Raw genomic sequence first — 13,751 nt, forward strand, 5'->3', positions numbered from 1 at the left:
AATTTTGTTGAGGGCACGATAGTCAATACAAGGCCTTAATGAACCATCCTTTTTAGCCACGAAAAAAAAACCCAGCACCAAAGGGTGAAGAGGATGGTCTAATATGACCCTTCTCTAATGCCTCCTTAATATAGGATCGCATAGCCTCGTGCTCGGGTACAGATAAATTGAAAAGCCGACCCTTGGGGAAATTACACCCCGGGCTCAGCTCAATTGCACAGTCATAACTCCTATGAGGAGGCAAAGACGCAGACTCATTCTCACTAAATACATCATAAAAGTCAGCCAAATAGTCAGGAACATCATGTGACTGGGGAGAGGTGGAGAAAACAGGAGCATCACTAAGGGCACACCGACAACCCCAACTCACCACAGACAAAGATTTCCAATCCAGAACTGGATTATGGATTTGCAACCAGGGAAACCCCAGAACAATGGTATCATGCAAATTATGCAACACCAAAAATCTGCAATTTTCTTGATGGTCTGGGGCGACCCGCATTACCACCTGGGTCCAAAACTGAGGTTTATTCTTTGCCAAAGGAGTAGCATCAATACCCCTCAAAGGGATAGGCGTCCGCAGAGATGTCATAGGAAATCCACAACGTTTAGCAAAATACAAGTCCATCAGGTTCAGAGCTGCTCCTGAATCCACAAAAGCCTTGGCGGAAAATGTGGACAGGGAGCAGATCAGAGTAATTGCCAGAAGAAACTTAGGTTGAACACCACCCACAGAAAACGTGTGTGCACAACGTTTCTCTCGTTTAGGCAGACAGAAATAATATGCGAGGCATCTCCACAAAAAAAACACAGCTTATTAAGCCTTATGAACTCCTGACGTTGCACCCTAGACAAAACTCTATCACTTTGCATAGGTTCAGACATTTGTTCAACAGGTGGCAACATCTCTCGTGTAGTTTTGTGTTCACGTAAACGCCGGTCCACCTGAATGGCTAATGACATAGAATCATCAAGACCAGAGGGAAAAGGAAATCCCACCATAGTATCTTTTTCTGTTTCTGACAAACCCTTCCGAAAGAGGGCTGCCAAGGCACCATCATTCCAGGTAGTAAGGACCGCCCACTTTCGGAATTTTTGACAATACAACTCTGCCGAATCCCGACCCTGGCTTAATGCCAACAGGGTCTTTTCAGCCTGATCAATAGCATTAGGTTCATCATACAACAACCCCAAGGCTTGAAAAAATGCGTTCACATTATTCAGAATAGGATCATCAGGTTTCAAAGAAAACGCCCAATCCTGGGGATCGCCGCGCAGCAAAGAGATGACAATTTTAACCTGCTGCGCGGAGTTCCCCGACGAGTTAGGCTTCAAGGCAAAAAATAATTTACAATTATTCTTGAAATTCAAGAATTTAGACCGATCCCCAAAAAACACATCAGGAGTAGGAATCTTTGGTTCAGCAGCATGTGAATGAGCAAGATAGGCGGAAATTCCCCGCACTTCAGCAGCGAGCTGCTTCACACGATCAGACAATTGCTTCATCTCCATTGAGAGAAAAATTCCCCCTACGGCCTCAGAGATATAGAGGAAAAAATATGCACAAAAAAAAAAAAATTCTGACACTTTTTTTTTCTTTTTCTTTCTTTTTTTTCTTTTTTTTTTTTTTACAATTCTCTCCTGCTATTGAGTACCCTAGGATCTGCGGTATGGCTGGTGATTCTGTTATGATGAATCACCGAAGGAGGAAAAAACAAAATACCAGCTAAGTCCAGAAAAACCAGAGAGGTTGGCAGCTATCGGATTGCAGACCCGTGAACCTATCCACAACAACTAGCAATAGCCGTGGGGGGTTCCTACGGTGCCCTAGACCCCTCGATCACAGCCGGAGAACTACATAGCCTAAAGACAGAAAGGGGAAAAACTAAACTGCCCCAGAGCAGACCCCAAAGCAATAGGCAGCCCCCAACATATAATGACGGTGAAGCAAGATGAAAACACTAACACAGATAGAAAGATAGATTGAGCAAATGATGGGGCCCAAGCTAACTACATAGGACAGGATAGGAAAGCTGCTGTCTGCCATCTGCAAAAACCCTATCAAAATGAGCCAACCGACTGATAGGAAAAACAGACCCTGAAGTCGCTAGGCTTCAAAAGACTATATCAGCAATCAGGTATATTCTGAAGACAGAGCAAAAGATCAACAGATCAGAGACAAAAATGGAATTCAGCTCACCCCCGGCCGGGGATGGCAGAACTCCCAAAAAACAAGGCAAAACAAAAACAAAACTGAAGAGTACAAAGCAGAGCAGAAAAACTTAGCTTTGAGACGCAGGAATCAGACTGGTCTCCAAGAATCCAGCCAGAAAATCACCAGCCATGAAGAAGGGCGTCGGCAGCCTTATATCCAGTCCTCAATTCCAGCCACCCAGTCATCATCTAGCTGCCCAGGTGTTTGGTAATCAGTCTCACTACCTTCCTTCACTAGAGGAGGGAGTTCATCAGACCTCAATGGTGAAGGGAAAAATGAACTCACAACAGCGTACGGTGATAGCGAGACTACCCAGGAGAAGCAGGTGTTTGAAGAGGGGAATGTAGATGATGAGGTCCTTGACCCATCATGGCGTGAGGAACAATAAGGTGGTGGGAGAAGATCTGAGGAAGAGATTCCCTGAACGGCCAAAACAGGAGAGAGAGGGAGGGGGCAGACTTGGTTGCCTGTAGCCTCCACTTCGGCACCCGTTAGGAGCATTCCTCTTCCAAAAGCCAAAACGGGTGCTCCCAAGACTTGCAGTGCGTGGTTCTTTTTTGACACAGTTGCAGATGACATTTGCTTTGTCAAATGCAAGCTGTGTCATCAGAAAGTCAAAAGCGGGAAAAGTGTCAGCAATCTCAATACCACAAATATGTGGAAATATGTGCGGACCAAGCACGTGGTGGAGTTACAAAGACACACTGAAGACGTAGGCCAACCTACAGAACCACCTACCACCTCTTCAGCTCGTGTTGTAGCTTCTTCCTCCAGCTCACACACAGCTGATTCGGCATCCTCACAGGATCACCAAGGAAGAACCTCTGGCACTGTTGTCCAGAGACCCAGTGACATTCCACCCACAGCACCACGTTCCCGTTCATCTTCACACTCCCAGGCCACTCTACAGCCATCGGTAGCACAGGCATGGGAGAAAAGGCGGCCATACTCGGCAAACCATCCTCGAGCACAGGTGCTGAATGCTGGCATTGCCAAATTACTGGTCCTTTAAATGCTCTCATTCAGGCTGGTGGAGACTGACACCTTCCAGAACTTCATGGCATTGGCAGTCCAACAATACACCGTGCCCAGCAGCTTTTATTTCAGCAGGCAAGCCATCCTTGACCTGGAAAAGCATGTGGAGGGAAAAATTAAACATGCGCTATTAAACGCCATCAGTGGCAAGGTCCACCTGACCACCTATGCGTGGACCAGTACCCATGGACAGGGACGATACCTTTCACTCACTGCCCATTGGGTCAATGTTGTGGAGCCGGGTACAGATCTTGAGAGTGGCGCTGTACGTGTTCTGCCAACTCCAAGGATTGCAGGAATCCAGTTTGTACACATTGACTCCTCCTCATACTCCAGTTCCTCAGAATCAGTGCTGCAGGAGCCTGTTACGACCGATATGAGCACAGCCGTGGTCAAACGTCAACAGGCCGTACTGAAATTAATTTCTTTGGGGAATCGAAGCCACACAGCGCAGGAGCTCTGGAGTGCCATCAAGCAGGAGAGCGACGTGTGGTTTCTGCCAGTGAATCTCCAGCCAGGCTTGGTAGTGTGTGACAATGGCCAAAATCTGGTGGCAGCTCTGGGCCTAGGCAACCTCACTCACATCCCATGTCTGGCACATGTGCTCAACTTGGTCGTGCATAGCTTCCTGAGGGACTATCTGGATCTTGATGCACTGCTGCACAAGGTCCACATAGAGTGCGCTCACTTGCGGCGTTCCAGCACGGCAAGATCGCGCATTGCAGCGCCGATTATGCCTTCCGGAACATCACATCATATGTGACCTACCCACCAGGTGGAATTCAACGTTACATATTTTGGAGCGGTTGTGTGAGCAGCAGACAGCAGTAATGGAGTACCAGCTGCATCAGGCGTAAACAAGTCAAACGACCGCCGCATCACCCACATTCTCAACACGGCTGATTATTGGGTGTACACCCTCCAAGATCCTCGCTACCGGGACAACTTACAAAGCCGCATAACACCGTTGAACCGGAAGCGTAAAATGCGGGAGTACCAAGACACACTGGTGCAGTCCATCATGTTCTCCATTCCACCCGAGAGCAGTGCTGCTAGTGCTTTACAAAGCACCTCTGTGCGTCGAGGCAGTGGAGGAAGCTCTGCACAAAGAGGGAGCAAAGGCAGTGCCTCAGCACAAGGCAAAACCAGTATGGCCCAAATGTGGCAAAGTTTTGTGTGCCCGCCACAAATGTCTACACCATCACAGATGGCTCCAGTCAGCAGGAGGCAACGTTTCCGTCAGATGGTGACAGACTATATGTCTTGCCCTGTCAGTGTACTCCCAGACTGCTCTTCCCTCTTCAAGTTTTGGGTCTCTAAGCTGGATACATGGCCAGAGCTTAGCCAGTATGCATTGGAGGTGCTGGCTTGCCCTGCTGCTAGTGTATTATCGGAACGCGTCTTTAGTGCCGCAGGTGGTGTACTAACAGACCGTCGCACGCGACTATCCTCCGATAACGTTGACCGGCTTACTTTTCTGAAAATGAACAAGGCCTGGCTCTCATTAGAATTTGCCAGTCCTTTTCCAGAATAAATAATTGGTTGGCAACAGTATCCAGGTCTCCTGTTGTGTTCATGTTTCTACCACCTGAACTGTAATCCCTGGGCTTCAACACAGCCAGTTGTTGCTCAGAAGTGCCGTCTGCACAGAGAAAAACACTAGCTCCTGTGTTAGTGGGGTTCAGTAACGCCAGCTGCTCCCCTGCTGTGTGGACGGCAATGTCTTCTGCTGCCTCCACATTCACACTACTACTGATTTCAATCTTGCTCCAACTAGGCCTCTGGCTCCACTCTGTCTCTAGTATTTCCCCTGGCCTTCAAACCCCGCCAGTTGCTGCTCAGAAGTGGCGTCTGCACAATCAACACTTGTTCCTGTGTTACTGGGATTCAGTAATGTGAGCTGAACCCCTGATGTGTGTCCGGCAATGTCTCCTGCTCTGTACACATTCCCACTAATAGTAGTGGGAATGTGGACAGAGCAGGAGACATTGCCGGACACACATCAGGGGATCAGCTGACGTTACTGAACTGCTTAGTAACCGTGTACCAGCACCGTCAGCTGGTCCACAGTTGTGCCACTGGCTCTTGTTCCTTCAGCTGCCACTCTGGGTTCCAGCACCGTCAGCTGGTTCTCGGTAGTTCCATTGACTCTTGCAGCTTCTGCTACCCATCTCGGTTCCAGCACTGTCAGCTGGTTCTCGGCAGTGTCTTTGGCATGGGTACTCCCTCCTGCCCAGCCAGGGTCCAGCACACCTGCTGTTTCCGGGTAGTGTCAACGTCACTTTGCCACCAATACGTTGTCCTGTCGTGTTGCGGTCGGGTTAGCTGAGTCTATGGTGCCTGCAGTTTAGGTGCTTCCTATGTGGGCTGCGGGTTCTGGTAACAAAGGCTGGTTCCGTAGTGCCAATAGGACAAGCACCCCCTGTAGGACTGTGGGTTTCGGTAACTGTGGCCGGCTCGCGGCCTTGCAACTTTGTTTATCATGGGTACCTTCTGCTACCCATCCGGGTTCCAGCACCGTCAGCTGGTTCTCGGCAGTGCCTTTGGCCTAGGCGCCTCCTTCTCGGTATCCGAGTTCCAGCAATGTCTGCTGGTCCTTGGTAGTGCTTTCTAGCACAGGTACCTCCTGCTTAGTAACCGTGTTCCAGCACCGTCAGCTGGTCCACAGTTGTGCCATTGGCTCTTGTTCCTTCTGCTGCCCCTCCGGGTTCCAGCACCGTCAGCTGGTCCTCGCTAGTTCCATTTGCTCTTGCAGCTTCTGCTACCCATCTGGGTTCCAGCACCGTCAGCTGGTTCTCGGCAGTGCCTTTGGCCTAGGTGCCGCCTTCTCGGTATCCGAGTTCCAGCAACGTCTGCTGGTCCTTGGTAGTGCTTTCTGCACAGGTACCTCCTGCTTAGTAACCGTGTTCCAGCACCGTCAGCTGGTCCACGGTTGTGCCATTGGCTCTTGTTCCTTCTGCTGCCCCTCCGGGTTCCAGCACCATCAGCTGGTCCTCGCTAGTTCCATTTGCTCTTGCAGCTTCTGCTAACCATCCGGGTTCCAGCACCGTCAGCTGGTACTCGGCAGTGCCTTTGGCCTAGGCGCCTCCTTCTCGGTATCCGAGTTCCAGCAATGTCTGCTGGTCCTTGGTAGTGCTTTCTAGCACAGGTACCTCCTGCTTAGTAACCGTGTTCCAGCACCGTCAGCTGGTCCACAGTTGTGCCATTGGCTCTTGTTCCTTCTGCTGCCCCTCCGGGTTCCAGCACCATCAGCTGGTCCTCGCTAGTTCCATTTGCTCTTGCAGCTTCTGCTACCCATCTGGGTTCCAGCACCGTCAGCTGGTTCTCGGCAGTGCCTTTGGCCTAGGTGCCGCCTTCTCGGTATCCGAGTTCCAGCAACGTCTGCTGGTCCTTGGTAGTGCTTTCTGCACAGGTACCTCCTGCTTAGTAACCGTGTTCCAGCACCGTCAGCTGGTCCACGGTTGTGCCATTGGCTCTTGTTCCTTCTGCTGCCCCTCCGGGTTCCAGCACCATCAGCTGGTCCTCGCTAGTTCCATTTGCTCTTGTTCCTTCTGCTAACCATCCAGGTTCCAGTACCGTCATCTGATTCTCAGCAGTTCATCTGCCTTCTTGTACCTTCTGCTACTTTTCCAAGTTCAAGCTTATGGAAATGGTTTTTGGTTCTCACTCTGGATCTCCCTGACGACGACCCTGAAGACGACGACCCTGAAGACCACACCGAAGAAGACCAAAAAGATGACCCTGAAGAAGATGACCAAGAGGACAAAGAACATGAAGGCAACCACCAGGATGCAGAACAACAAGAGACAGAAGACCAAGAAGCAGAAGAACAAAAAGCAGAAGAACCGAAATCAGAAGAACATTAAGCATAAGACTAAAAATCAGAGCAAAAGATATTATCTAAATTATGAGCAGAAGAAGACTAAGCAGTGTATGCGGGTGAGTTCGTTCCTCCTCGTGGTGCCCCTGGAAAATGCCTGCTTCTGCAGGCCAAACTGAACGCGGACAAATCCTGTTGTAAATCTTTTGTAACAGGCAGAACGGAAGGTGTAATCTTCAAACTTTTATAGATAACAACTACAGGAATGCCTGTCACAAATAAGAATATGATGAAGAAGAAGAATAGGAAGAAGATGAAGAAGTAGAATATGAAGAGGAATAATCGTTGAATAAGAAGAATATGAATAATGTACAAAAAAAGAATAATAGGAAGAAGGTAAAGAAGAAGAAGATGAATAAGGTGAAGAAGAAGTTGATGAAAAAGATGCTGCTGCTGAGGATCATGAAGGAGAAAGTGTGGGTGAAGTAAAAAAAGAAGGTGAAGAGCATGGAAGTAGTGAAACATACATATCTGACAAAATATAAAAGAGGTTAACATAGTCAATATCTTTGTAACTACGAACGTCTTAAAAAAAAATAATAATTCCTGCTATTCCATTTGATTGGGCTAAACCTCTATGCCTTTAATGTCTCCTCCACCTACCCCAATACATTCTACATTTTTCTTAGTTGTTTTTCTTCATGTAGAATTAACCTACAAGGAAAGAAAGGGGTTTTTTTTCATTCCGATATTTCGGTCCCATTGACTTGAATGGGGCTTTCGGAATCGGCCATACCCGATACTTTTTGGATATCGGCCGATCCAATATTTCTCAATATCGGATCGCATCGCTCAACATTACTCAGAACTGAAAATTCTGATAATGACTGATCACTTCTGGCAGAGAAAGATGCAGATCTTTCTGATAAGACATAATATAAAGTTACTTATTTTCATGTGTTCTATTGATTTATGGAATAAAAATAAAATCAACTGTTAGTCTTCAAAAGCTTAGGGTCCTGTTACACTAAACGACGCACCAGCGATCCCGACAACGATACGACCTGGTCAGGATCGCTAGTGCATCACTACATGATCACTGGTGAGCTCTCAAACAGGCAGATCTCACCAACGATCAGGACCAGCGAGGACGCTGGTAACCAGGGTAAATAGCGAGTAACTAAGCACGTGTGTCTCTTACTTACCCACTGTTTATCCTGGATACCAGCGTGCTCGTGCTGGGAGCTGGTATCCAAGGTAAACAGCGAGTAACTAAGTGCGCGCGGTGCTTAGTTACCCGCTGTTTACCTTGGATACCAGCTCCCAGCGCGAGCACGCTGGTATCCAGGGTACACAGTGGGTAACTAAGAGAAGCGCGCGCTCTTAGTTGCCCGCTATTTACCCTGGTTACTAGCTCCCAGCGTCTGCTTACAGCGCTAGGAGCTCGCTGATCGCTGGTCTCTCGCTGCCACACGCAGCGATGCATGCTGGCCAGCAGGAGACCAACGATCAAAAAATGGCCCAGGACATTCCTGTATGATCAGCGATACCCGGGGGGCCAGTCGCTGATGCGTGCCACACACAGAGAGATCGCTGGCGAGATCGCTGATGTGTCACAAAATCGGTGACGCATCAGCGTCTCATTAGCAATCTCGCTTAGTGTGAAGTACCCCTAAATTGAGAAGTTCACTGTCTCTGGCTTTTCAGATGCTAGCTAATAAAAAAGAAGCATTTAAGGTTTATCCCTTATGTAAGGAGCTATTTTTCTGTAAGGAGCTATTTGAACTCAAATCATATCTATTAGGGCTCTATGTCAGATGTAGGTGCATTACAGTACAGAATAATAATGGTACTTACAAAAATTGGCCCCCAAAATGGAATACCACTTGGAAAACTTATGGAGTAGCTGGTGAAACCCAGAGCAATTCCCAAACCAATCTCCAAGATGGCCGAAATAATCAGTACAATCTGAAAAAAAGTAGGCAAAAAAGATATAAAACATAATACATTTTAGGTTGACTCCACATATTTTGGAAAAACTGCAGATTTTCCCCACTGTCATCCATTTTAAGTCATATACAGGGTGGGCCATATATATGGATACACTTAAATAAAATGGGAATGGATGGTGACATCAACTTCCTATTTGTGGCACATTAGTATATGGGAGGGGGGAAACTTTTCAAGATGGGTGGCGGCCATTTTGAAATTGGCCATTTTGCATCCAACTTAATTTTTTCCAATGGGAAGAGGGTCATATGACACATCAAAGTTATTAAGAATTTCACAAGAAAAACAAAGGTGTGCTTGGTTTTAACACATCTTTATTCTTTCATGAGTTATTTACAAGTTTCTCTTTGTTTACAGCCATCGACATGTCGCAGAGGTTTATCTTTGGGGTCATCTGAAGGCAATTGTCTATGCTGTGAAGATACGAGATGTGCAGCATCTGAAATAACGGATACTGGAAGCCTGTGCTAGCATTTCTTCTGCGGTGTTGCTATCAGTGTGTCAAGAGTGGGAGAAGAGGGTTGCATTGACAATCCAACACAATGGGCAGCACTTTGAACACATTTTAAAAGTGGTCATAAATTTGTAAATAACTCATGAAAGAATAAAGTTACATTAAAACAAAGCACACCATTGTTTTTCTTGTGAAATTCTCAATAAGTTTGATGTGTTACATGACACTCTTCCCTTTGGAAATAATAAAGTTGGATCCAAAATGGTCGACTTCAAAATGGCCACCATCTTGAAAAGTTTTCCCCCACCCATATACTAATGTGCCACAAACTGGAAGTTTATATCACCAATAGGGATGAGCGAGTAGTGAAATACTCGGACTCGCTGTACTCGTTATGAGTACCAGAGTATTAGGAGGTACTCGTAACGAGTACAGCGAGTCCAATGTAAGTCTATGGGAAATGCAAGTAATGGGCTGTGCAGGACTGTGCTGGGCTGTGCGGGACTGTGCTGGGCTGTGCGGGGACTGTGTTGGGCTGTGCAGGGACAATGCCAGGCTCTGTGAGACTGTGCTGGACTCTGCGGGGACTGTGCTGGGCTGTGCGGGGACTGTGCCAGGCTGTGCGGGACTATGCTGGGCTGTGCGGGGACTGTGCTAGGCTGTGCGTGGACTGTGCGGGGACCGAGCTGGGCTGTGCGGGACTGTGCCAGGCTGTGCGGGACTGTGCGGGGACTGTGCCAGGCTGTGCGGGACTGTGCTGGGTTGTGCGGGGACCGAGCTGGGCTGTTCGGGACTGTGCGGTGACTGTGCCAGGCTGTGCGGGACTGTGCTGGGCTCTGCGGGGACTGTGCTGGGCTGTGCTGGACTGTGCGGGGACCGAGCTGGGCTGTGCGGGACTGTGCTGGGCTGTGCGGGGCCTGTTCTGGGCTGTGCGGGGACTGTGCTGGGCTGTGCAGGGACTGTGCTGGGCTGTGCAGGGACTGTGCTGGGCTGTGCGGGGACTGTTCGGGTTGTGCCGAATATTGCGAGGCGATTAGTGAAATACTCGCCAGGATTCGAGTACCGCAAGTACCGCATTACTCGCTGAGTACCGAATCCTAACGAGTATACTCTGTTATGATGAGTCACCGAAGGAGGAAAAAACAAAATACCAGCTAAGTCCAGAAAAACCAGAGAGGTTGGCAGCTATCGGATTGCAGACCCCTGAACCTATCCACAACAACTAGCAGTAGCCATGGGGGGTTCCTACGGTGCCCTAGACCCCTCGATCACAGCCGGAGAGCTACATAGCCTAAAGACAGAAAGGGGAAAAACTAAACTGCCCCAGAGCTGACCCCAAAGCAATAGGCAGCCCCCAACATATAATGACGGTGAAGCAAGATGAAAACACTAACACAGATAGAAAGATAGGTTGAGCAAATGATGGGGCCCAAGCTAACTACATAGGACAGGATAAGAAAGCTGCTGTCTGCCATCTGCAAAAACCCTATCAAAATGAGCCAACCGACTGATAGGAAAAACAGGCCTTGAAGTCGCTAGGCTTCAAAAGATTATATCAGCACTCAGGTATATTCTGAAGACAGAGCATAAGATCAACAGATAAGAGACAAAAATGGAATTCAGCTCACCCCCGGCCGGGGATGGCAGAACTCCCAAAAAACAAGGCAAAACAAAAACAAAACTGAAGAGTACAAAGCAGAGCAGAAAAACTTAGCTTTGAGATGCAGGAATCAGACTGGTCTCCAAGAATCCAGCAGGAAAATCACCAGCCAGGAAGAAGGGCGTTGGCAGCCTTATATCCAGTCCTCAATTCCAGCCACCCAGTTATCATCTAGCTGCCCATGTGTTTGGTAATCAGTCTCACTACCTTCCTTCACCAGAGGAGGGAGTTCATCAGACTTCAATGGTGAAGGGAAAAATGAACTCACAACAATACTCGCTCTTCCCTAATCATCAACTATTCCCATTTTATTTAGGTGTATCCATATAAATGGCCCACCCTGTAGATCAGTATTCCCCCCAGCAGTGTCAATCCCCTTTCTTTTGGCTCCTCTACAGTTTGGCGATATCATGTCACAGTACTAAATTTAGGAACACTGAGCTATTTATTTATTTAACCTGTTAAGGCTTTTGTTTTTTCCTCACCTTCTTTATAAACTCATTATTTATTTTTCCATTGACATAGTTATATGACAGATTTTTTTTTTGCAAGGTGAGTTGTACTTTTAATTGACACCATTCATTTTACCATATAATGTACTGAAAAATGAGAAAAATTCCAAGCCAGAAGAAATTGTGAAAAAATTGCAATTCTGCCGTTGTTTGTCCGATTTTCTGTTGATGGGGCCGATTAAGGGCTTATTTTTTGCAAGGTATGCTGTGTTTATGAATACTAATTTTGTTTACATTTGATGCCTTACTTATTAATACATTTTTTAAGGGAGGTGAGTAGAGATGAGCGACTTTGCCTTTTTTCGGGTCGAATCGGGTTTCATGAAACCCGACTTTCGCAAAAGTCCGGTCGAACGAAATCGGCCGACTATAGGGAAAAGTCGGAGGCCGACTGAAACACGAAACCCAATGCAAGTCAAAGGGGAAGCAAAGTCGGCAGTGAGAGGAGGAGAGGAAACACACCTACAGTGCCCATTTCAATGGCAAAAACATCAATTCTTAGAACTGAAGCTTGTCAACCTTAATTTACTTCATAATAATAGTTACGCATTGAAAACTGGGGGTTATTTGGCTAAAGTTGTGGTGGGGTTGGGCTGGCTCCAGGTTTTCATGTGCCCTGGGCCAAAGAATGTCAGTGCGCCCATTTAACACATACCACAATTCATGATGCTCCGATACGGCAGAGAAATATAGGTATACTACAATGACACATACTTCACTGCTTACATGACATGCCTGATCTATTTTAAACTGTACAATAGCTCAAAAACAGGACAGTATATTACTCCATACAGTGTTATGGCCACCACATTGTGCACCATACAGAATAATGAGCCCCATATATTTCTCCATACCAAATAATTAGTCACATATAATGTTCCATACAGTATCTGATGAGCTCCACATAATGCTCCATATATAATGGGCCCCATTTGTAATGCTCCAGTGTATAATGTGCCCCTTAGATGCTGCTCCATTTACAGTGCTCCAGTACATGATGGGCCTCATGGATTCATGGATAATGCTCCAGTGTATAATGGCCTCCAATAATGCTTCATATATAATGGGCCCCATTTCTAATGCTCGACTGTATAATGTGCCCCATAGATGCTGCTCCAGTGTCTGATCTGCCCCATTTACAATGCTCCAGTACATGATGGGCCTCATGGATGATGCTCCAGTGTATGATGGGCTCCAATAATGCTCCATATACTGTTAGGCGTCGGGTTCCTGCCACTGCACAGCAGGAATCCAGAGCCTTGCACCCAGCAGTCTCCCATTCTTGTTCAGCCGCAGTGGAGCCTGCTCAGCAGATTCGTCGGTCCCGACGCTCTGCCAAGGCCAACTCCGTGGGTTTGCTTGCTGCTGCCACCTCTGGCACAGCTATGACAATGCATGCTGCTCAGCAGCGAGATTCTCCAGGAACTAAGTCCTCATGTCGCGCCACTGAGCATGCCCGTGGAGTGATCTCCCATTGGAGATCGAGGGTCACGTGCTCAGGTCCTGCTCGTGTTCGGATTGGCCTATCCGAGAAACCAGGAAGGTCCCAGACGCCAGTGGCTATAAAAGGTTCGCATGGCCACTCGCCCATGCGCTAGGACAGACTGTATTTACAGACTATGTGGAGTGAGTGATTTATGCACGTATGAATGTCTCTGGTGAATGACTCATTAAGAAACCCCTACCCTTGGTACGCATGTGTTGTGCAGCCTAGCCTGCTAGCGCCCAGGCTTAGGCATAGGTAGGTCTGAGGTTGAGTCAGGCATCAGTCCTCACAAGGGACTCAGCACGCCTCAGTGCACGTGCTCCTTAGCCAGCGTCTATAGCGGCGCTCACGGCAGTGATACCGCGTGTTCAGTGGGCCTAGAAGGACTCTAACCCTGTGTCCTTGGGGTAGAGTTTTGTGGCCATACACTGTGCGCTCTTTTGGCCAGGCTCTGTGAGCTAAACAGGCTCCGGCATCTACGTACAACGGTGGTGCGGCTCTGTGCAGTAACAGAGTTTGCCCTGTTCACATTGGGTGATGTAACCCACATGTGACTGGT

At 47.8% G+C, this 13,751-nt stretch overlaps 1 protein-coding gene across 4 annotated transcripts in view; it reads right to left on the reverse strand.

Annotated features, from left to right (window-relative positions):
* The window catches only part of LOC141069332 (membrane-spanning 4-domains subfamily A member 4A-like), a 284,745-nt gene that overhangs the window by 126,145 nt on the left and 144,849 nt on the right, over nt 1–13,751 (reverse strand). For all 4 annotated transcript variants that reach the window (XM_073558807.1, XM_073558805.1, XM_073558808.1 and 1 more), the window contains exon 3: nt 8,928–9,038. In XM_073558807.1, coding sequence (XP_073414908.1) covers nt 8,928–9,038 — 111 coding nt within the window. The remainder of the gene's footprint in view (nt 1–8,927; nt 9,039–13,751) is intronic.

Source organism: Dendrobates tinctorius, unplaced genomic scaffold (genome assembly GCF_039654945.1).
Source record: "Dendrobates tinctorius isolate UK_male_01 unplaced genomic scaffold, ASM3965494v1 ptg000258l, whole genome shotgun sequence".
NCBI lineage: Eukaryota > Metazoa > Chordata > Amphibia > Anura > Dendrobatidae > Dendrobates > Dendrobates tinctorius.